This window comes from Amblyomma maculatum, chromosome 6 (genome assembly GCF_055883805.1).
Source record: "Amblyomma maculatum isolate TAMU_Amacu chromosome 6, ASM5588380v1, whole genome shotgun sequence".
NCBI classification, from domain to species: Eukaryota; Metazoa; Arthropoda; class Arachnida; order Ixodida; family Ixodidae; genus Amblyomma; species Amblyomma maculatum.
The window spans coordinates 30176332-30201756 of record NC_139349.1 but is presented as its reverse complement, the minus strand read 5'-3'; the positions used below and the strand labels follow the sequence as shown (position 1 = coordinate 30201756).

Genomic DNA, 25425 nt, shown 5'->3' with positions numbered 1-25425 from the left:
ATGGACAACTCCAGAATAATTTCGATACCTCTGGTTCTTTAACCTGCACCATCACAGAGTACAAGGGCATCTTTGTCCTTTGCCTCCATCGAAACATGGCCGCTGCTGCAGCCAGGATCAAACCTGCATCCTAGAGCTCGGTAGTCTCGCACCTAAAAGCCGATTCACACGGCGGACGAACCACCCGTGAACGGAGCACCACGTCATCCGTCACTGGCTCCGCTTCATCCGTGGGCGGCAGACGAGGCAGTGGACGGAAACCGCTGGTGGCCGAAGCCGCACTGCTCCTTGCAGCTTCGCCATCGCAGAGGAAAATGGCAGGTGACGGTATTCCAAGCCAACTACGCATCATTGTTGACTGGGATGCCTCGATGGCAAGGGAGGTGAGAGCATCGACGCACCCGATTCTGGACACTACAAAAGCGCCCCCATTAGGTTAAGAAACGAAAATACCATTGTTGCCTCAGAAGATGTAGTTCTGCTACAAAAATAGCAGACGACCCCCATATCTTGACAGGGAAAACGTACGCGCCAGTTTTTAACTTGCGAAGGCTGCGCCGTCTGCGGACAAGGCGGAGCCAGTGACGTCGGGTCACGTGGCGCTCGTTCGCGCGCGGACTCCAGCGATTCCATCCGTCGTGTGAATCGGCCCCATCGAGCCACTACAACAGGGCATCAATCCGAGAAGGGAAATCAGATGAATTATCAGAAGAGGGCATTTACAGATGCTAAAATTGTTCATGATATGTTTCCAACAAATTGCTTAAGTGGATGAATTGTCCTCTATCTTTTATGTAGCTTTGAGTGTGTCGGCTAATGCATTACTGAGAACCACTGCAGTAGACGTGAACAATCAGAGCTTTGCTTTGAAGCAGTGATGAATCAACTGGAGGACTGAGGGTCACAACATAACAGAAAAAAGCCAGCACCCCAACAATCACCGACACCTAGGGAGGCAGAAGACTGGTGTTTTAGATGAATCCCAACAATCACCGACACCTAGGGAAGTAGAATACTGGTGTTTCAGATGAAACAAGGGTGAAAACACATAACAATGATACAACAAATAATGACTTTTATGTTGCTCAAGTGCCATATTTCTTCTTCCAAAGAGGTGACTGTAGTTGCAGGAAGTGTGATGGTGGTACCTCTACAACTATCAAGTCATCTTGTACTTGGTCAAACATCACCAGCAACTGGAAATAAGAAAAGGAAATAATGAGGAAAGCGAGATAAAAGCCTTAGGCATGATGAAGCTGCCATGCAAGACATGATATATGTGCAACAGTGCAACAAACTAGTACCCCCTGCAGTACCTGAAAAACATATACGATGGTTTGACTTTCCTTAGTTTAGTATTCTGGACGATTCAGACAGCCAGCATGGTTTCTAGTCAATGTCCATATATTCATGGCATCAGACACTTCTTGATTTGTTTGTAACTGGGTTCATGCTGGTTAATTCGGATTTCCATCTCAAGGTATGTGATGATGCAAGCCAGTGTCACCAAAAGATTGCTAGCAGAGTCGCAGTTTGTCTTGTTTGCCTACGCTTTGCCCCTGTTGGTGGCTATCAGTCATTCATTGGTCATCTAACAGAGTGCATCTATGCACTGCCTTAAGTGCTAATTGAAATGTTGTTGGTCCCAGCCTTCCCCCCCTTTTTGTTTCTGCAAGACACTGCAGTTTCCACGCCACATTCAATGACACCGCTTTACTACATAAGGACCAACTCATGACCTTTGAGCTCACATACCTTGAACTCCGTACTTCTTCGCACCGCATTGCCACTTTTAATGCCTTCCTTGAGAACCTGCGATTACAATAAAAAAAAAAAAAAAAAGAGCAAGCTTGTTTGTTTCTTAACCCCATATAGCCTGTCATTTACATTTCAATTTACTGTGCGCTAACTTCATTCATTAAAGACTGTACTGCTATGCCCTTGTGTAGCAGCTGCGTGGAGGCAACTTTGTCAGCATCCGATATAATAATAATAATAAAATTAAAAAAAGGGCACGGCGGAAACTGCCACTACCCCGTTTCAATAGGGCTACTCATATAGTCCGCCCACACACACAATTGCTAATTTTTTAGTTAAATGCAAGCTGCACAGATTTGGAAGATTACTAGCAAATTTCATAGCCATAGCTTTTATTACGACTTATTACGACTACTCTACAAGAAATAAACCATTTTCGCCTTACTTAAGTGACTTCAGATTTCTCCGAGTTATGCATACAGCACCTTCCTGCTTGTCAGCGAGGATTACATATTTATTAATTTATTTACATACATACTGCAGACCATTGGCGAGGTCCAAGCAGGAAGGGCAACAGCAGAGAACAATATATTAATATACAATAATGACATACAGTGGCAGTGCAATATTAATAGCGAAAATACATAATGCAGTAACTTCAAACATGGCTAAAAAAAAACAAACACATGTTACAATGTTCAAGGCTGCGATGGTTCGAATAGTGAGTTCCAGTTGTTGATGGTGCGAGGAAAAAAGGAAAACTTGGAACGAATTGGTTCTTTAAAAATATGGTGTTAATAGAGCTTTGTGATAGTGTCGTGTATTTCTGTATATTCTGTCACAACACATCATGATATTGACTAAAACGCATTATAACCACGCACAATGTCTATGACAACTTGAAGACTGAGAAGACCAAAGTCTAATAGTCCTTTCAGATGGCTCACCCACATATAAAACTTGCCATGCATAAGTGTTGGCTTCTTTACACAGGTGGAACAATGTTCTCAGCTTGTTCCTGTGCCAGCAATTCCGCAGACCTTGAGTTGTTGACTGATATGTTCGCTCTTGGTTGTGTACTAGGCTCGCTAGGTGTTCGATTAGCCTTTGCAAACGTTCTCATTTTATTCTATCGACCTCTGTCTCTACTTCAAATGCTCCTTCTGCCATTTTCTTCTTTTATTTCTCGCTTTTTGATATGCTTGCTCTATACTAAGGACTAAAGAATATTTCTAGAACAGGCTGTGTGCTTTCAGGACAGCATGGCAAGCATTCCTATTTGTAGCTGGCTACTGCATAACACTACACTAGGCAATGCAAAAGAGCTTTTGTTAGCCTGCCTTCCTCCTACCTAAAGATTTACTGTGTACTACAGTTTCTTAACCATCACCACTCCGGCAGCAAGAAGAGAAAAGTATTTACACCGGTCGAAGACTCTGCTGCATGTTAACTTATCGTATCGTAAAGAAAAGAATTTGCAGTGGAGAAATGTGGCAGCCTAAGCGTTGCTGCTGCACACAGAATATTGCGTGCCCTTTGTAAAGCTTTTGCTAGCCAGGCCGGGGCTCGTGCTGCACAGTGGAAATTTCCTTCCCTTAGTGCATGTTTGTTGCAGTGCTATATATTATTATCAATTGGTTTACAGGAAAGGAAAGGTGCAGTATCCATCACACCTCCTCCGGCAAGAGTGAGTTTGGGCTGTACACCATTACTCCTGTCACGTGGCATTCCTTGGCGCGCGTTCAAGTGTGGGACTGCAGATGGCAGAAACACCAGACAAGGAGAACACATCTTGTGGAATCTCGTGAACAGGTCTCACGCACGCGAGGTTTTGATCATGGGCCAAAAAAACTATTTTTTAGGCTTTGCCAATCACGGTCTCTGTACTCAATAGCAAGCATTAAATGGCCATGTACACATTACCTTTGCTTTATCAACCACGATCAACTCGCAGTCACTGTGGGCAAAAAAAATGTCTTCCTTTCTGGAGTCGAAGGCAATGCCTGTGAGTGCAGTTTTGGTTTCCAGTGTCAGTCCACCCAGCTTATGCATATCTTGGCACCACTCGCTGTATGACTTGCTTTTCACACTGAATTCCACAACCTAGGTGAGGATAGAATAAAGTGGCAAAAAAAAAAAAAAAAAAAGAAGAAGATGTGAAGGCCTCTCAGTTCCATTGTCACATGTTGATTAATATATTGCCAATAGAATATCACTTTTCTGTTAATGCTTTCATTCAAATTGCATCAATCCCCAGAACTCAATGTGTGCAGACATGGCTTCCAACCATTTTAATTAGCTACCCTCACAAGTACATATAAAAAAAAAAAAGCAAGGTCGAAAAGCAGATGTTTTACCCTAGCAATTACACACGACAACATACATGGCAAGGCAAGACAGAGCATCAATTATTTATCATCATTACTTATTTAGTCATACTGTAGGCCACTACAGGCACATACAGGAGTGGGCCTCATATCTTTATGACCCCAACATATGCATGCAAACAACAAAAATAAAGTGAGGAATAATAAATAAGCCTTTGAAAAGGTGGAAGCATGTGAAAGTTCCTGCAGAGCTGTACAATTGAACAGTTACAGTGATTAAAATTTTGTCATACCTTTCTCATCATTCGCTAACGTCAAGTAGCACTAAATGGCATGACATCGCACGTGAATGGGAAACACAGAACACTTACTGCAAGGTGCTTAGAGTACACTTTACAAGGCTGATAGAACATAGGGAGGTTGCTTTCATTTCAACAGGTCGTGAATGGCCCGAGGAGTTGGGAACAAGAGGAACAAGGCAATTAAAGTTATAAGTAAAAGAGAGAGAGAAAAACAAAAAAAGGAGTAAAGAAAGATCAGGACAGTAAATAGGGATATGAGGAAACGAATGTTTCACGTCATGAACCCTGTTCCAGAAAGATGGCCAATGTGTACAGAAAGAATAGGAAAACAGGTGCAACAATTTGAAGATGACCCGGAAGAATCTCAAGGTTGCAGGGTGGTCAAAACATGAGTATCTGATTATTGCTGTAAATTGCTGCTACAAACCTGATTATTGCTGTAAATGACCAACAAGTTGCACGAGACTGGGTTGAACCTCATGGCTGTTGGTAGGTACTGAGCCTTTGGCAACTGGCAAACAATCTAAACAGAGGGCATAGAAGCAGGAACATGTTAACAAAACGGATACTTTGGGTAGCCTCATACAGGTGTCAAATGAGAAATTTTGGAGTCACTTCCAAAGAATGCACTTTGCATCACGAAATGTCACTCTGGTGGTCACATGGGTAAAAAAAAGTGTGATTCAGAATAGATATTTTTTCAGATAACAAGCTGCACATGCGCAAAGCTTCTTAGTAGACCACTTTTGGAGGAAAAAGTTACTGAACTTATTCATCCATAACAGGCGTTTCCTCAAGCAACAACACAGCAGACTCTGGGACAATATATCAGCTGCACTGCTGGCATCTTTGATATGCATGCAGTTCTCGCACTCAGCTGCCTCAAGAAGAATGTGGTTTGGCTCACTAGCATTATCACATCAGGGATTAAGAGATTAGGTGCAGCTTTAACAGTGCACTTCATGGCAGGCCCATCAAAAGACGGCAAGCATTGCGCTGTTCAGAGATGGAAATGCCGGCCCTGCTTTGAACATTTTGCAGAAGGCTGCATTGGCATTGTAAGCACAGCAATTTTATAATCTGAAACTGCATGCAAGGTACTGGACACAAGTGAAAGAAAGTAACAGTAAGAGAGGATAAGAAAATCATGAGGGACCATTTTTTTTTGCTTTTTCATTTAACTTCTGTTGGCATGAATGAAGAGAAATAATTTTTATTGCTGAAAGATAATTAAATTCATAGCAGAGAAAAAAAACAGCAAGCTGCTAGTAAGATGACTTCTGAATATAGTGTCCGGTGCTTTTATCAAATGAACTACGGCACTGGTTGTTCAATCTTCTACTTTGTTTGGTATTGATGTTGCCGGTTACTGAATCTTGAGAGTGTTCACCAGAGCCCTCTCATCCACTGTGGTGGACGTATAACATCCTGAATTACTGCGAGCGTCGCGTGGGACGCGATTGACAGGGATTGCAAGAGCTAGACAAGAACCCTGTTACGTTGCCTATGACTTCAAGACTACCAGAACAGAGACCCTCACTAGCTAATAAGCGGAAAAATGTAGGGATAATGAGGAGCTCGTTATGATACACAAAGGAAGCCAACAGTCAGAGGGGCAAAGGAAGGCATAGAGGATGGATTTTTTTTTTTCTTTTGATTTCTGCTGTTGACATGATTTTTTGTCTACTGATGTACAGTAGACAAAAACAGGGGGCGACAGAAAGTTAGGTGAGTGGATGAGGTTAAGAAGTTAGCAGGGGTCAAGTGAATGCAACTAGCACAGGACCAGGCTAATTGGAGGAATATGGGAGAGGCCTTCGCCCTGCAGTGGGTATAGACTGGTTGATGATGATGATGATGTACCATCTGCCGAAGACAAGTGTCAGTCGCTGAAAGTGCAGTGTGACAGTGGTCACTAATGGTATTAGTGAAGAAACAAAACGCACAAGCACTGGGTTCACACAGTGGCTGAGCCCAGGCATGCACACAGGCACTGTAGTGGGATGGCAATGGCATGTGGGATGTGGAATAGTAAATAAGCACATTAAATTAGTTAAATATGACCCTGTCTTATTATTTATAAGGCATAACATACAGTAAAATCTAATTAATTTGAAGTCACTGGGACTGCAAAAAATGCTCCAGCATACAGAGTTTTCAAATTACCCAAACAAAACAAACACAAAATCTGGCCCAGGGCAAAAAAAAGTTTACTAAAAGAATGTGCTGTGCATATGGACTCCCCCTGGCCCAGAAGGCTTCTGACAAAACAAAGTCTCATGCCACTTTGAAGGGAAGCTGCAACGGTTTTAGATTTCAATGAGTTTCGAGCGGTTGATTAATTATATCTTGCACTTAAAGCAAGAGAAATATCTTGGCGCTAGCATTTGAAACAATGGCGCAATTAACAATTAAAATCGCGATGGCTATAAGGCTTCACCGTACTGCACAGCGACAGGTGGGGGACTCATGATGACGTCATTGATGGTATCAGTATGTTTCCTGCATAGACACACTTGGTTAGAAGGGACAAAAAATTAAGGCTTCTTAAAACAAAGCCCTAGAAATGCTGACTGGCACCGCCAGAAAAGGCGCCGTAGGACGTGGGTGAAGGCAACGAGCATTAGAAATATTACCGTCCGTGACGTCATCACCGAGCTTCTCCGCAGAACTTCAGTGCTGTGAGGAGAAGCTCGAGGTTTAATTGTCGATTACGCCATCAGTTTGAACGTAGCGCAAAACCACTTTGCCAGCATTACCTACAGCCTATAAGATTTGGACCCTTGAATATCGCGAAATTCTCGAAAAGTGATGCAGCTGCTCTTTAAGGTCTTAAAGCGACGTTGCCCAGGCTATGAAGGACGCCGCAGTGGAGGCAGCAGAAAATTTCGACCATCTGAGGGTCTTTATAAGTGCACTGACATTGCGCAGTACAAAGGTGCTTTTTGTTCTGCCTCCAATGAAATGTAGCATCCGCAGCTGGGTTTTAATCCAAACAAATAAAAATTCCAACCTTATGCCTTATGCCTGTCACCTTAATCTCTCAAATAGAGCACCACAATTCAAGCTTACTTTTTAGTCAAGTAATATATATACAGTATAACCCCATTATATTAAACACCCTGTGGAACAGTGACATCACGATACGTGAGCAGCCTAGAATTGCGAGACCAACATTTGAAGGCAGGCGAAACCGAAGATGACAAAACGGCACCTTCAGAGATGGCTTATTCACCATGCTCATAAGCTTTGAGGAGATGCCAACGTTTCAAATGTCTTGGAGCTGTGAGCCAAAATATTCGGAGTGCAGGGACAAAAAAAGTGGCCATGACCATATAAAGGCGCCAGCGCGGGCAGCTGAGAAAGTAGAAAAAAAAAGGATAAAAGAAGGAGAAAAAAAAATGGCGGTGAAAGTTCGCAGCATTGGGTAGCATGAAGAACGAGGCAGCAGTGGCAAGAAATGGAGACACAGTGATACTGCATGTGGAATTCTGCAGTGCTCAACTTAAGCACACTTTTATTATATATTGCTATCTAAATGAAAACGAGGCTGCGAAAGACGATGCCATATTTACGCAAAACTTTGGCTTTCACGCGGAATCAACATAAAATGTGATAAGTGAAAATAAATCATTACTACATAAAGGTACAACAAGAAGTGGGTGGACAGTATCTGTGTTTCTTTCATAAGTCAATACTATTATGTTTAGTAAAAGCCTACTTAACTCTTAACTGCACGTTATTATGGCGGGGTTTTACTGTACTGTACTATATGCATCTTATATATATATATATATATATATATATATATATATATATATATATATATATATATATATATATATATATATATATATATAAAGTAGTCAAACTCAAATATAACGAACTCGAAGGGGATCGCGAAATAGTTCGATATATCGATAATTCAATACACGGAAATCGACTTGAGTTGCCGCTTACGATCGTGAAAATACCATATTTGCCAAGTAATCAACCCATTCGCATAATGAACCCACCCTCGACATTTGCCCCCACCCCTGAGAACTAAAACAAAAAAGCATTAAAGCCGGTTCACATGCAAGTGATTGAGTGAATTGAGCGACAGGTGGCAGCGAGAAAGCGAAAAATTTCCAAATTGTTCGAATTGCGTCACCGCGACAGAAATCGCAAGCGGTTTCGCTTGCATGTCTGTGGCACATCCATACGTCGCGTTCACAGCTGCGCAGCGATAATGTCGCGGCATGTTTATCTTTTGATAGCTCCTGCGGTGGCGGGGAGTGAACTTGGCAGAGTGCTCGTAATGGCTTGACTGCACAAGACTGGTTCGATTTATCACGCCGCACTTGGGGTGGGCGTAGTCAACTGCCACAAAGTCATTGGAAAGCGTGATAGATGTAAACGCCGTTTGAAGCGAACAGTGCTATAAGCCGGTGTCATGACTGCAGCAGACCGCGTGCTTTTGTTGATTCATCGATGCAAAGATAGACGACTCTCGCAAAAAAAAAAGAAAAAAAAAAAAGCCACTCCCAGTACGTTCAGCACGACAAGGATGGACGACTCCCGCAAAAAAAAAACAAAGTGCTGCTTCGTAACGTCCGCAGCCGCCAAGATTACACACGTTCAGCACGACGACACGAGACGCGCATCGCACATTAGCCGCCGCGCGCATAGGGTTCATAAAACACGCTAGAGAAAGCGTCCGACGTTGTCTGCCATGGGCTGAGCTGGCTTGGTGCATTGTAGCGTGTGCTGCTGTGAACGAAGACCGGGAAAGAGAGAGGAAGAAGAGGGAAAGAGCGGCAGAAGAATGTGCACTGCGCTTCGCTGTATCAAGTTTTTCCCCTCTCCCGAACGTCTGCTCTGTACCGGTCGTTGCCAAACCGGACCCCTCTCGTTCCTTCACGTACATGGCTTGCAAATGTCACGTGCTGGCGCGTGACAAACGATCACTGCAGATGTGCGCGCCTTTGAGGAAAGGGCGCAGCGTGGCCCCAGACCAGCCGTCGCTGAGCTGTTCCTTCTCTTTCCTTCCGCGCGTGGCTTGAAAACGTCATGCGGGAAACGGTTGAGGGTAATGCAATAGTCTGTCAGGAAGGCGCACCTTCCAGTGCGTGGTGCTGAGTTCGATATACGACGCAGCTTTCCTATACTTTTACATGGGATTTTCAAGGCGATATCCGTGAGTTCGATATAACGAAAATTCGAATTATCTGGCTATACAATGAATACAAGAACTGTTCACATACCTCAGAAGACTTCAGGTCATAAATCACAATATTACTTTCACTATCCGCAACTGCAAGGTGTCCTTTTCGTGACAGGCATGCCAAGTAGGCATGTGCCATGCTGCCTGCAAATAGAAGCCATCCATTTAGGACATGTTAACATCCTCTCTCTCTCTCTCTCTCTCTCTCTCTCTCTCTCTCTCTCACTCACACACACACATACTATATATATATATATATATATATATATATATATATATATATATATATATATATACACCTATATACATACATTATATTCTTGCAACAAGTCTTCACAGTTAGCTGGGGTCGTGCACTTTCATATCAAACCAACATGTGCTGTTCTACAGTTGCTGAGATTTTTCAAACTCAGTGGGACCCGAAAGATGTTCTGAACAAATAATGTTCAGATCGCATTTGAGCTGGAGTCCTGCCTTCATGTCCAATGTCACCTTGTGTCATCAATATTAGGCTGTGGGATGCGGTCGCAAGCCATGCTGTGAATGTGGCACTAGGCATGTGCCTGTCTATGAAAGGTGCAACGATGGAGTCTGTTTCCCTGGGCAGTAACAGTACAGAAAAGAGAGACACGGAACCTGCGTAAAAAGTGGGTGCCTCCAGCTGCACTACGAACCATGCATGACCCCATCAGTCCCACATAGAGAGCCTAGATATTGCGCTGCGGCGCCGGCTTAGGGTGGGGACATCTCATGCCATGGTTGCCTATTTCGGCCAAAAATGGCCGTCAAGCTTGGTGGGCCACCATTTTGGTACCCAGCTTACGAGTGACACGCTCTGTATATATAGAACTAGGCTGAGGCTCTAAGAATGCTCTAAGAATCGAGCCACGTCCACGGTCGCCGCTTTTCGATGGAAGCAAAAAGCAAAGTGCCAGTGTGCTATGAAATGTCATTGCATGTTAAAGAACCCCAGGTGGTCGAAATTTCCAGAGCCCTCCACTATGGCTTCTCTCATAGCCTGAGTCGCTTTGGGATGTTAAGCTCCGTAAACCAAACCAAATCAATTTTCAGTCTTTGTTAGTACCGTTAATTACATAAATTTTGATTAACATTCAAACTTTAGGCTACAATGTCAAGTCATATATCACGGCGTGGCTTACGTCGAGTACGATTTCAGTACACTAATTGTGGGTCGTAGTTGATAGCCATTAATATTTAGTTGTGATTAAGGTTTGAAATTTAGGCTATATCAGATCATATCAGGGGATAGCTTATATCACATGAAATTGCAGTATGTTCATTGCCGGCCTTTGTCTATAGCCACCAATTAGTTAATTGTGATTAACAAAATATGAGTCATGAGTCAGGCTTATTAAAGAGTCATGATTAGACGTAATGATTACACATAAGAATCTACTCATTACAGTATGGTACTTCGTTGAGTCATGCTATGTTCCATGTGACTAAGAGTCATGAATCATGATTAACTCTCAATCATGATCAGAGGTAATAGTTTGCAGACTGCATACCGTACAGTATGCAACTTTGTAAAATGCTTAGTCATGCTACCTTGCATTATGATTGTGGGTCATAAGTGATTATGACTCTGGGTCCCACCTCTTGCAAGTTTTCATTTTCACAATTATTTCAATTGATTGATTCATTACATACTTTAAATTTATTAATCAGCATCATTAAGCATCGGATTTTCATTCTGAGCATTTTGACACCTTTGAACTCCTTCTTTCAATTTTTCATATTTAGTTACTTTAAATATTTTTTTAATTAAAATCATCAAGCATTGCCTTTACATTCTGAGCATTTTGGTATCCTTGAACTCCTTTTTTAATTTTCTTTCAATTATTTCAATTGATTAATTACACATTCTACATTTTCTTAACTGGCATCATCAAGCATTGTCTTTACATTCTGAGTATTTTGACACCTTTGAACCCCCTTTCTAATTTTTAAATATTTTTTAAATTCATCAATTAATTACACTTTCTTAGTTCATCGCTTATCACACACCAATCAATCATCAATCACTACTAGAACCACAAATTACCACGATATGATTTTTACGCAGCCCTCGATTGTTTCCGAAACCCGCTGCAAGCTACTACTACTACTACTGCTACTTCGTCAACGGCTTTTCAACCAAACAAGCTGTATAACCTATCACTTAATATTTGCGCAACTAAAATTTCATGCAGTGAGCAGCGAAGAAAAAGTTGATCCGCCGCAATGTACAAGCGCCAACTTTTTCCTGCACGCAGAGCGCCCGTCACCATCGGTTTATTTGGGAACCAAAATTACGCTGTTAGCTCAAATGGCAACACTGGTTTTTAGCAGGTGGCGGCAAGTGCCCCTTCAAAAATTGGCACCACCCTAAGCCGGGAGCCGCAGCACAACATGTAGGCTCCCTAGTCCCACACCGCAAGCAGCACTATCTATGCAGCATGGATGCTGCTGCTGTGCAGTTTTTTATGCGACTGCACACTCTTTTTAATAGCATGCCATCAAAGTGGTAACAATGACTGGAACAAAGAGCCACGTCTAAACAATTTGGTAACAGCCAAACCTAAACAAGTTGGCAATAGCCAAGCCTAAAGAAGTCGGTAGGTTTAATATACAAGCGCTGCCTTGTTCAGTTTGTAAGTGATGCAAAGTGCCGTGCCCCTAGGATAGCAACCTCCGATGTCAGAACATAGGCATGAGATATGTAGCCCCTTTAATGCTTTATGAGAGCATTTGTTCAGCTTTGTCAAGAAAGCATTAAATCGAAATGTCACACTCAACTTTTGTTTACGAAATATTTTACAAAACGTAAAAAAGTTACTCTATTTGCACCCATGGGTATGATGACTGTTGACAACGAAGAATAAAATCAATTTTGTCTTGGATTTACTAACCTCTGTTTATGGCTGTGCTTTGTGTGAAAAGATGTTCATTTTTCAAAGCTGTGCCCATTTTAAAAAGTCTGATTCCACCTTCGGCCAATTTCTATTATTAGGACTTGCTTTGCAACCAAAAATTAATTCTTTCACTCCCCTACTATAATAAATAAGCCTTTGCATAAATAAACAAGCCGAATGAAGTGAAAAGGAACTTGCCTGATGGAGGTGAAATGGTGTGCAGATGTGACGGTGGCATGCTGAACACATGGATGGTCCCATGGTGGCCTATTGCCACCAGACGATTTCCATCAGGGCTGAAGAGCAGCTGTCTGGCAGGACCCAGATGCTCCATAAATGGGGACACCTTTGTGAACACAGGCGTAATCCCATCCGCCTCCTGTGGACAGATCAACATCACATGCGCAAAGTGACCCTGTAGCCTGTCATGCACATGTGGCCAACTGTTAACTGTAATTTAAATGCTGCCTTTTTAATTGTTAATCTCCTCATTTGTTATAACCAAGTGGTACTGCCATGGTTTTTCATTTTATCTGAAATGCTGCGCCAGAGCTCTAATGCATATTTTGACAGTAGCTTCACAAGAGTCTGTAATAACCAAGGATTCGTCCTAACTGCAGCCGTTATATGTGAGCTTCACTTTATTTATGCTCAAAGGCAACAACTACAATAAAATGAAATGACAGCGTGCCGATGTAGCTACAGTGCTGAAATGATGCAAGCTTAAGAATGCCGTTTTTTTTAGCACCTATACTATAATGCCAAAGCGATTGCAATAAAACAATGGTTCCCAACAAGTATACACGGTGACATGGAGAATTAGCTTTCCCCAATCAGCCTTGCAATACATGCAACAACACAACAGGCTTTCAAGCAATCCTGAAAGGAACAGAACACTGCCTTCTAAGCGTCCAATTTTTTTCAGCGCAATGTAAAGCTTCCCGTTTCGAATGGTCGATTCCGTAGCTGTTTTACCAGAATAGTGTATAAAAATCTTAGAGAATTTTTCCATCAGTGTATGCGGCCGTGCCGTTTTTATGTAGTCCGATGCTGGAAACCATGAGTAGAGACTGCGATGATGACTGCGCATAGGCAAAAGTGATGTACAGAAAACTAATATAATTTCAACCATCAGACAGTAATAAGACATTTAGTACACAGTTGTGTTAAGTTTAGTTCTATACTCAAGGGTGTTATGGCACAGGAACGTACGCATCATCAACTAAGCTTTAGTCGGCTATGGTCACCGCTTCATAAAAAAAAAAATCGGAACACTGTGGCGCCATCTTGTAACAAATGCTAAAAGAACATAGACAATGCGAAAAGAGGCTGGTTTTTGATGACTGGCGCAGTGGAGAGAACGCAAAATATAATAAAACAACACAAGCACTCTTCAAAGAATACAGGACACTGTGCACTTATGAAAGTCACCGACATTTTGCCAAGATGTGATTACGTGGGTTACTACAGTATTTGAAAGTTTAGTTTATTACACAAAAATTTGTATACAAAAGTAAATCGCGAAATGTAATCACAATGATGTCGTCTCTTGTGGCAACATCAGTCATTTTCACGAATTTCAGTGTCCAATTAAAATTACAAACCCTTGTTTCTTGGATATTACAGTGCTCGATTTATACCATACACGGCAAGATCTTTTTATTTCCACCATAATCACATTACATATTTTGGTCAGTGTTCTGTTTGTGTCGGCAAACGTGGTACCTTAAAAACTGCAGAGTGTCTCGTGGCCAAAATCATTGCCATAAAAAAGAAACAAAAAGCACTGCACACAACTTATTTGCTCTCTCTCCCCACAGGATGCAACAATCTGAACCACTTCAAGCGTCTGTGACCCCATACTGCTTTGTTGGACAGCACGGCGTTCAACATACATCTCTGCATGAGTCCTTGCCCTTATGATAGTACGTACACTGGCTATACAAATGATACAATAGTTTATAACGCTTGTTACTTGTCTTCATTTTTTTGCTTTCCCCAGAAGTGCAGCGTGCATTCAGCTGCCTACTAACCACATCGAGGCGATAGAGTGTGGTTCTGTCCATGTCCGAACATGCCAACCAGTGACAGTCCTGTGCCAAGGCCACGGTGTGAAAGCTGGCCCCAGCCCGTGCTTTGATGCAAGCAAGCTGTACAGGATGAGAAGCCAGAGGAAGTGGGATGCCATGGGGCCCATCCTTGTGAGCGGTAGAGCCCAGCTGCCACAGCTCAAGGCGCTCACCATAGTTGAGCAGGATACGGCCACCTGACTCGGCCAGTCGAACTGGCGACAACTGTGGGAGAAGCGGTGTCATATCATCAGCCAATCAAAGGGTTTCAGCTTTGTAACTACAGTCATCATGCTAACTAAATTAAGGCTGCATAATAATAAATCATCAGTCTGGGTGGCCTTAGCAAGTGCTGTAGAAGCAAGAGAGAGTATAGTTAGGAAGGCAACTACAGCTCTTTCAAGGTATATTGCGGCATTAAGAAAGTGTGACTGTGCACCCAAATGACATACTGAAATGGTATCAGCAGTAATGCACCATCGAATGCCCTTGTCATAGCGAGAGTAGAAAAGAAGGTTGGGGGCAGAAGAGACAGGTTCAGAGCAAGCTGCTCATGTCTTTGAGCGAGAAAAAAAAGGGAAGCAGCTCGAAACATGCACCGAAACGTCCGTCGATCAACGGTAGTCTGCATTTTTGGCATAAAAACTACACTATGCAAGTCTGCATTGCCATGAAAAAGTCATGTTCATTATAAGGCTGAAATGGGTGTTAACAATTTGAAATGATGGCGATGACCACGGCTCCATCTTCCCGAATTGCAAGTACACAGCACCACCTAATTTAACAGCAGCGAGTTTGGAGCACTTTGGTGTAATATTCCCAATTTCACCAGGAAGGCACAGCTTTTTTTGGTTTGGCGCATGTGGTGCAAGGGTTGCGTCAATGTGAATAGATGCTAGCAATACCTGAAATGGGGTATGGCTCACAAGTGTAGTCTCCGTTGACACAGCAAGGAAAGAATCCAAACCTGGCCAAAAAGACAAAAACCCAAGATTTTTTTTAACAGGGCTTTTCGCAATTCCCCACAACATGATGCCGTGGTTTACTTGTGTGGCAACGTTCATAAGTCAGTCGGCAATGAGAGAGTATTCAGCCATGTTTAATATGCATGCCCTTTAGTGGAAATCAGTGCAACATCTTTTGATAGCTACTGCTTTAGTTCCAGGGCTTACAGAACCATAGTTAGTCAGTTCAGTGTCTCGCAAAAGTATTACTTTTTTCACTTTTGAATGAATATCACAACCTGAGTGAATCACAAAAGTATTTATATTTGTATTCAAATCAGTTAAGAGGCTACATTATTCATATCTGATTCACTTTATTGTGCTATTTACACACTTCTACCTTTTTTTTCAATGGAAAATCAGCTGTGCATATTCCTTTGTACTCAAACTTCGAAAGGAAGAAAAGACACCCATACATTTTTCTTATTCCATCACAGATGAGAAGTTAGCAAAACAAAAAGATCTGTGCTTTGCAAGACACTCCGAGAGATGCAACAGCGTAACTTGGTAAATTTTATTCCCCTGGCAAGTTATATCATACTGACATAATGAGGCAGCACCTAGAAAAGTGCAATACAACACGCTTGCAAGTTATTTTGCCTGATGCACAAATACAGTTTGGGCCCTTCACTTCTGAAAAAAAACCAGATTTCGCACGATTCTGGCAGACTGAGCAGAGTAATGTTCAATACTTGGGCTAAGATAGATTTTTATTCAAAAAAGCATTTAAAAAGCCAGCTTTTCTGTTTGGCCTTGCATTTTACTCACTGGGCAAAATTATTAACTCTCACTGTTGTTGCAAGGGCTCAACAGTGACTGACATGGGTCACAGAATCCACAGCGCAAGACCCTTGACTAGAATTGAAAGCAAGTCGGTGCCAGCATTCAAAAAGCACACAGTTCAATGCTCCAAGGCTTAAAATTAGCACCGAATGTGCCTGCATGACATGCATCTATGGCAAAAACTATTCAAAAAAGCATTTAAAAAGCCAGCTTTTCTGTTTGGCCTTGCATTTTACTCACTGGGCAAAATTATTAACTCTCACTGTTGTTGCAAGGGCTCAACAGTGACTGACATGGGTCACAGAATCCACAGCGCAAGACCCTTGACTAGAATTGAAAGCAAGTCGGTGCCAGCATTCAAAAAGCACACAGTTCAATGCTCCAAGGCTTAAAATTAGCACCGAATGTGCCTGCATGACATGCATCTATGGCAAAAACTAGTCAAACATACCTCCAGACAGAACTTTTCCTTTGGCAAAGGCAAGTGCTCGAACATCGAGAGCATGGCATGTTCGTTGCCTTGACTTCGCCCACTTTTTTGTGTCACTGAGTCTAGTAAATTTCACCAGCAACGGGTCCACACCAGCCACAAAAACATGTTTTTCATCCTGCAAAAAAATGAAACAAAATACAAAAAAACACAGTGATGATTCTGATCAAAAGCAGGAGTACTGCATATAGGAAAACTGTACAGAAAACTAATGCCACACGAGCAGCAACACCGGTAGTTTTAGTGAAATACAGTCAAAGCCTGTTGCAATGAATGCACATAATCTAGAAAAACAATTTCATCGTATCCGGTGTAGGTTTTGTGCGAAAAATGATAGGCACAAAAATAAAACAACCTTTTGCAATTTCATGATATCTTTTTTATTTGCTTAAAAAAGGACAGCCCCAGTCATAAACAGACAGAGCACACCTTTGCATTGCATTTCTAGTAAGTAGCTTCATATTATCAGTAAAGCATATGTTTTGATGATCTAGAATCCCTTGATTGTCTCAATGCACATAACAAGTTTGCGCGAAACCTTGTCAAAAATTTTGGGCACACTCAAGTTTTGCCTTTAAGGGTTTTCGCCTGCAGCTCCTCTTGCATTATTCATGTACATACATTTCACTATATACTTAACCGCCAATCCTTTGTTTTGTGCCTCTACTATCTCAAAAATGCTCATTAGCATCCACCTTTAAGCTACCACATTATATTCAAGATCACCGGGCAAAGATATAAGGTCTTGCTTCACACACCAGTACAAACATGCCTGTTTTGCCTAAGGGTACCACATATGACTCAATTGAAGCACACCACAGGGTTTGAGCCCCATCTCGCAGAAGCTGCCTGAGTTAGCAGCTCTTGCCAACTCAGTCATGTCATGCAGTCTGATGACATCATACTGTCCGACAACCAATCAATACAATCAATCAGTGTCTGGCCAAGTGACCTACCAACTACAATTTGCTAGAAGCATGCCCTTGACCCCTCGCTCACAATGCTGGCACCGGTTTTCACGGAGAACGAGGCCTTTAACACAGCCATATTAAAAACGGATCTTTTGCAACAAATTCTTATTTTGTAGAAGGGGGTAAAGGTAAAGGGAAGTAGGCAGAATCTTCATTGTTTGCACAGGTCGTCACTCAAATTATATTGCTCTGACCAGGCAACTAAGGCAGCCATACTTGGCAAATATTATTTGTGTGTTAGCATCAGTTTCTAGAAGGAAACGTAGTTCAGGTGGTAGGGTTTGATCTCGGAGCGTCCAGTAGAAAAAGCAGCGCAATCCCACAGTAGATGAGATATGCCGCCGCGCGTCAGAGTCGTACAGTGGGGGCACGTAATCATTTCGTATACTGATGCCAGTGGGCTATAATATGTGGCGTGTAAGCCGCATGGGCGATGAGCTTATTCAAGAAGACTTCTTGACTTCGGGTGAGGTGGGTTTTTTCGCGTAAAAGGTGGATCTGGCGTGGCCACCTGCGTGCGATGCTGACTGAGGCTATGAAGACTGGTCCGTGTATAGTGCATAAGGGCAAGAGAAGGGGTGTGTTGTCCGTCCAAGGCCGAGGAAGGATGAAGCAAGGGGCTGGGGAAGTAAATGTGGACATCCCATCTGCCAAAGCAGCCGCGGTGTGTGCCACCGCATTGCCCCCTGATTAGTCAGAGTGACCTGGGGTCCATTGAATAACAACAGCTCTGGTCGCGAGCTGGCGTTTAAGGAAGCGCTGTATGGCCGTAGCAGTTGCACATCCATGGCCATGAGCCTTCCTATTCAATAAAGGATGTTCAATCAATCAATCAATTTTATTACGTTTATTTTTATTAATCAGTTTGAAAAACACTCAGTAATGACAGTCTGCCGCATTTCAGATCGTTTTAGAAAACCTCCTTTAACCTTCCACTGCACTCCTACTAGAGAGCTGCAGAACTGGCAGATGGCATTGCGATAAAATTTTGCTATTTAATTTTTTTTTGTCCTGTTTTCTCTAGGGTCCCACAATGCCAGCACTGGCATCAAAGCAGAATGGTTTCCTTTAGTTTTAATGAAAAAGTCGGTAGTACAGGCCTTGTATAAAAGAAAGTTGGAAATTAGCATTGGAAGTGTTGGAATTAGATTGGAAGTGTTCATTTTACTTGACCTCCACCCACTAGCCACATTCGGCTAATATGCAGGTTCAAAGGCTGGCAGATATGAATATGAATTGAATAACAAACATAATCGATTTTTGTATTCGAAATTTCAAACATTTGCACATCCCTAATTTTGCGAGCTGTCTGTCTTGTGTTTTGCCAATGCCACGCCTCGCTGTTCATCAACAATTAACACTGTTCCTCCAGTAGGGAGGAATCCACATTTGTATGCTTACATGACAGCATTCAGTAAACTCCCTTTCATTGCAAGCATTAAGTTAAACTGTGATATCAGAAGTTTTTCACTCACAAGAATTGTTATCAAACTGTTATCAAACAGTTGTACACAAAGCATTACAGCATGATTACTGCTTTCTTATTAATGCCTGGTGAACCTTACAGGTACAACAAATCAGAATGCTGACGATGAGTGAAAAGAATTTCTTTTGCACTATCGAGTGCTTCCTTTCATAGCTGTGTTTTCTAAAAATCATAATTTCAAACTACTTTTACTAAAATTCAGTTCGCAATTATTTTTTCACAATTTGTATTCGAATTTGTTATTCGCACAATAAATTTGTTTTCTTTCTGGCCATGAATTACAGAAGAATTCGTTTGTAATTTCTAAACTTAGCAGTAGTCTGAACGTTTACCCTTCAGATACATACTGCAGGGATGGACCCCAGACGAATAGTTAAGCAGCTTTAATCTCTTGGACTATACAAACAAAAGTAGTGCAGATGCAATGCAATCACACACACAACTGTATGCATAGAAAATACACCAATTAAATACTACACTGTTGGAATTTCTTTACAAGATCAACACATACATAAGTGAACGGTCGAGGTAATATAAAGGACAGTAAAAAAAATGTTGGATAGTATAAAAGAAGACCAACTCATATCTGTTAACAGAGTGGAACTCCAAATCCTTACAAGAGAATGTTACAGTCGAACCGGGATAATTCGAATTTTGGTTATATCAAACTCATGGAATATCCCCTTGAAAATCCTACATATATAGAAGTATAGGAAAGCTGTGTCGTATACCGAACTCCAATTTCACTAGTCGTTCGATATATCGAACTCCGTACCACGCACTGGAAAGTGCACCTTCCCCCAAGGCAATCGCATCACGCTCGGCCATTTGCCACGAGAAGGGCACGTGACTTTTGCAAGCCATGTGTGTGAAGGAACAAGAGGGAACTAGTTTGGCAATCGCCGGTATGAAGCAGATGCAGCCAATGCAGCTGTGATGTTCAGGAGAGGGGAAACAATGCAATAGAGCAAAGCGCAAGGGTGTGCCCCTTTTTCTGCCAAACTTTCTCTCTCTCCCCTTCCTCTCTCTTTTCCGGTCTTAAGCCAGCTCAGCCTGTGGCAGACAGAGCGTCGACGCTTTTTCCAGCATGTGTTGTGAACCCTCTGTGCGCAGCGGGTGACGTGCGATGCGAGTCTTGTGTTGCCATGGTGAACATGTGGCAAGCGTAAGACATGGTGCACACGTTAAGAAGTGGCAGGTTTTTTTTTTAGAGAGTCGTCCATCCTTGCATCTATGAATCGACGAAAGCATGCGGTCAGCTGCAATCATGACAGCGGCTTTTAGCACTGTTAGCTTTAAATGGTGTTTGCAGCTATCAAGCTTTCCAATGATTTTGTGGCAGTGGACTCCGCCCGCCCCTAGTGGGGCATGATAAATCGAACCAGGCTTGTGTAATCAAGCCATCACAGGCACCCTGCCAAGTTCGCTCCCTGCCACCGCAAGAACTAACATCAAAAGTATAGCCAAAAGATTAACACGCCATGACGTTATCACTGCACAGCATCTTGGCGTGCTGCCAAAATGAGCGGGGGTGCGACAGTCGAGACGGAGGGATGCGCTACCGACTAACGCTTTCTTTCTTCAAATTTTAGGCGGCAAAAGTGGAAGGTGGGCTCATTATGCAAGTGGGTCGATTATGCAACAAATAAGGTATCATCCTTCATGATCGCAAGCGGCGTCTCAAGCAGATTTCTGTGCATCGAATTACAGATATATCGAACTGTTTCGCAATCCCCTTCGGGTTCGATATTATTCGGATTCGATTGTATTTTCACATTTCTGGTGTATATGCAGTATTAAGAACTGCAATGTTTGCTTGCCATAACTAATAGTTCCGAGTGTGTGGAAGAGCCAACTTATCAGTGTCTCACATAATGCTACCTGTTTAGATGTTAGTTTGGCAAGAAAACTGAGAAAATTTAAAACAGTACAGTAAACAATAATCATACAGGCAATTGACAGGAACAACTTGGTACTGAAAGAAAACTCAGTGTGTGCTCAATGTAACCAGCAACAAGCCAAGTTTCTTTTTTTTAAAATCCTTTTTTACGTAACCAGTAATATGTTAAGGTTATGTTTTGACGTCGTTGACCATACTAGATGGCAGTACAATCAAACCTCGATATAATGAACACGCATATGATGAATTATTGCAGATATCGAACTCTTCTGAAATATTTTTGTCAAACACATGTATTTTTAACTTCCCACAGCAAACGCCAGTTCGACATAAAACGGATATAACGAACTTCGCGACGCCAAGCATTACCTCATTTTAATAGCAGGAGGCAGGCTTCGTTGCACTACAAGTGTGTCGTGCGGCACAGCAAATGTTCAGGACTACCTCGCAGGAGCTAACGGATGCCACGTCAACGTTGAGAGTTGACAGCCAAGGAAATCGTTCGCATCTCACAATTGCTGACAGTGCCGGGTCAGCAGCGGCGCGATCGAATGTTGCTATTGCCTTTTTGTGCCTTTTGCGTCTTAGTGTTAGCAGCGGCGTGGCAGAGTGCAACAGTGCCCCAAGGAAAAGTCACTGTGGTGACTTCCTAGCAGTGTGAATAATGAATATTGCATATGGACAGCTTTGCACTAGCACCATGACTACATATATATATGACCACAGTGGCCACAACAATGCAAGACTGACTGCCATTGTGCATTAACTTTAAGAAAGATTTCAAAATGATCAACAAGCTCATTTTTCAGAAGTCACTTTAACCACACACAAGTATCAAATAGCTTCCAGCAACATTTGAGAAGGTAACTCTCTTTTAAACATAGTTTTATATAAAGCATAAGGAGCATTTGCACTTCAGTTGACCAATACAGTACAAGCTCATTCATTAAAATTTCAAGGAAATAACTATATAGAACCTCCGCCACCCGTAAATTGCCAAGAATGGTCTAAATCATGATGAAATTTTTCGGTGAAAAATGGGGGCTACCTTCCCGAATCTGAAGTGAGAACATTGAAGAAATGGCTATTTTTAACATTTCCATCAATGCATTATTGCATGCTTGATCTCAAAAGTCCTGGAGCTGAACTGCACAAAATCGTACGGGCCTGCTGCAACCATCTTGATGCAGCTTCACTAGCTTTACTGCTACCGCATCACACCAGTTTTAATGTGGAAGCATTACTAGCCCCATTAGGCTAGAAAATCTTTCGATGAACATTGTTCCTCTAAAATGACTCATCACGCCGCCTCCGAGTAAGGTGCGCACGTGCAGCCCGCTTCGACTCCAACTAGTGGGAGAGGTCAGCAGGTGAGGAGGAAAAGCGACATATGTTAAGTGACATCAGCTGATGAATCCCCATGAGTCTGGGGAGAGCAACTGCAATGGCACTTCAAGGTCAAGCGTGCTGCATAGATAAGAGGCTGCGGCGAGAGAATGTAGCTGCTGAGGCAACAAGGGCGTGACCAAAGCGGGTATCAAATTCTAGAATCAACGGCTGTCACACCGTAATTCTTCTCCTTTTATTGCTCTGCAGCTCGAAGTTTCGAATGCATGCTGGCATTCATGCACAACGCATGTACATAAACCATCTTGAAGAAAGAAATTTAACGAAAGGAACTCAGCTGCACAGAGTAATGCAGGCAGGTGTGCAGATGCCCTGCATTTTCCGCACTGAAAAGAAAGCTTCTCCTTTAAGAAGGTGCACTCCTGCAATACAGCTTCCTTGTGTTTTTGTGCAAAGAATCATGGAAGTCATTGTGTGCGGGTACGCTTTACTGCCATAGACGCATTTCATATGCCTTTTTTTTTCTCGGCAGAGCTGTGTGGACGTCTCATGAGTGCTGCTGCGAGCGGCCATTACAGTTAAAGGTGGCTGCAAAAGTTAAATCTTATTTAAAGCACATGTGAGACTGTTAGTTTTAGGCCGTTTTTCTTTTTTTACTCCAACTCCTATAGGCAACCAATAAATTGGCCTCTAATTGTTAACCTTGTCCAAATATTCGCCTTGATGAAGTCTCCTGTACTGTTCCCTACGAGAGGCGAAATGACACCGCATTGTTTACTTCATTATGCACGTGTCTATACAGTAGGAGAGTTTACTATAATGAAGTTCTGCTGAGTCACAAGCTCCGCAGCAAACATAGTGTGAGCACTGGGTGGCGTTTCATCTTCCACACGGCTGAACATGCTGCTTCATTTTCATCCTGCTCCCTCTTGTAGATACCCATCGTCATCGCGGAGTGTGTTTGGCTGCAGTGTGCGACCAAGGCTTCAGGTCTGCAATAAAGCCTGATCTCCCAAGTCCGACCTTCCTTCGCGTTACCTTACACCTACACGTTATGCACCTACACTGACCCCGAAATTTGAATAAGATCAGAATCCTCCAAAGAAAGAGATATGCACTTACCTCACTAAGGCAAAGCGACAGAACATCAGCGTTGTGCACTTTAAAACTCTGAAAAAGCAACAGTAAACAACAGAAGTGAGGCAGCTGTTCAGTGCAAACAGCAGTCCACAAAGTATGATGGCCAAGATACCTTTCTGCACATGGCAGATAAACAAAAGAAGCCATTGAACAACAATTAAGCATCATGCTATGCGATATCGGAGAGAGAGCATATGTCTTACTGACCTAGCCAAAATGTCCAGACAGTTTGCACTTTTGCTGTTCATTCAGAAATTAGAAAGAAAAAATAGCTGAATACTATACGCCCAAATTTAAACATTAAAACATGCAATATTGTGCCCATCCCTAAATAGCATCACAATCAGCTGATGTCAAACAGTGATCTGTGGTTCTGGCACTTGTATATTTCTTTCCAAACATACATTTCCTCATTTTTTGAGATGCTGTCTCCATAGCCAAGGCGAAAATCTCTACCAAAATCTTTTACATAAGTGCTCAGTTGAATTTAATTCACTGTGCTTCAAATGGGGCCGTAACGTACTAAATTAAATACTTTATCCACCATGTTCCTCAATGCTTGCTTTTGCAAATGCACTCTTTCACAGCAGTTCATTTGATTGTAATAACCATAGAAAATAGTGCTAACAATACGGTTAATTCATGACTGAAAAATAAACAAGTTGATGGCACTTCACTCAACATTACTTTCTCAGCATTCAACACTCATAATGCAATTTATGTCCCTGTTATCTCACACAATGTCATTTGCATGGCTGTAGGCTACCACATCATGTGAAAGACTCCCCTACATTAATATAAAACCCCGCTTTAACTACACCATATGAGTGTGCCTGTGTGGCCTACAAGTAGCGTGTCTGATTTGGGTAACAATAATTCCGAAAGCTTCATTTCCAATCTCACCCTCCATAAAGCTCCTCGCGAATGGGCCATGTCATGTGCTCTCGTGATCACACAATCCACCAACCAATTCACTGCCCGGCAAATGTCATTTGCCAACTCCCACCTGCCAGCGGCATGATCATGATCTTCACTCACAACGCTAACTATGATGCTGATGGTAGGTCTTCTGCTGAATGGGACCGTTAAAGCATGTTGCGTTAAAACCCCTCATACACACTTGCATGAGTACACTAAACCCAACTGTAACATGTCGTAAAAAGTGAAAGCAATTTCCTTTTGACATTTTCAACCTTAAAGACTGTACTAACCGAAACCAACTTCTAGACCACTTTCATAACATACTGTGCCCATAAATATAAGTAGGCTAGACGACCCTCCTAAGGAACATATAGGCAGTTGTTAATCACAAGCTAATAGTAAGTGCTTCAACTGATTTGAAGGTGAAAGCCTTAACTGCAACATTGAACAGTATTCCTGGGACCGAAAATATGGGCATCAAAAAGGTTTCACTAAAAGCCGAACGTAACAAAGTGTCATAATATGAGGTAACTAAATACTGACTACACCGTCATGCATCGCTGCTCACTCCACATCAGTTGTGGCTCGGTCGCGTCACACTTGCCATATCGACTGTGCCATTGAAGTGGCAAGCGGTACAACAGCGGGCACAACAATACTTCTGTGGCCTTCCACCCATTTGTGGCCTCCAGCATGCCATTTATTTGTAAGTCATCTATTAACGAACCTCCATCTCGCAACCAGATTTCTCCTCTCGGATTAAAATTGTGATTCGACTGCCTCTGCAGCATTCTGGGTGCTGTCAC

General features: G+C 42.4%; 1 protein-coding gene across 1 annotated transcript in view; it reads right to left on the bottom strand.

Moving 5' to 3' along the window:
• Positions 1–1058: 1058 nt before the first annotated feature.
• Positions 1059–25425, bottom strand: part of l(3)72Dn (UTP4 small subunit processome component l(3)72Dn) — a 41431-nt gene continuing 17064 nt past the window's right edge. The window contains exons 8-17 of the mRNA XM_084606313.1: positions 23681–23728; positions 16816–16972; positions 15483–15544; positions 14542–14802; positions 12703–12887; positions 9634–9733; positions 4815–4910; positions 3682–3861; positions 1756–1812; positions 1059–1196 (exon numbers count right to left, since the gene is read on the bottom strand). Of these exons, the coding sequence (XP_084462439.1) occupies positions 1086–1196; positions 1756–1812; positions 3682–3861; positions 4815–4910; positions 9634–9733; positions 12703–12887; positions 14542–14802; positions 15483–15544; positions 16816–16972; positions 23681–23728 (1257 nt within the window). The 3' untranslated portion in view covers positions 1059–1085. The remainder of the gene's footprint in view (positions 1197–1755; positions 1813–3681; positions 3862–4814; positions 4911–9633; positions 9734–12702; positions 12888–14541; positions 14803–15482; positions 15545–16815; positions 16973–23680; positions 23729–25425) is intronic.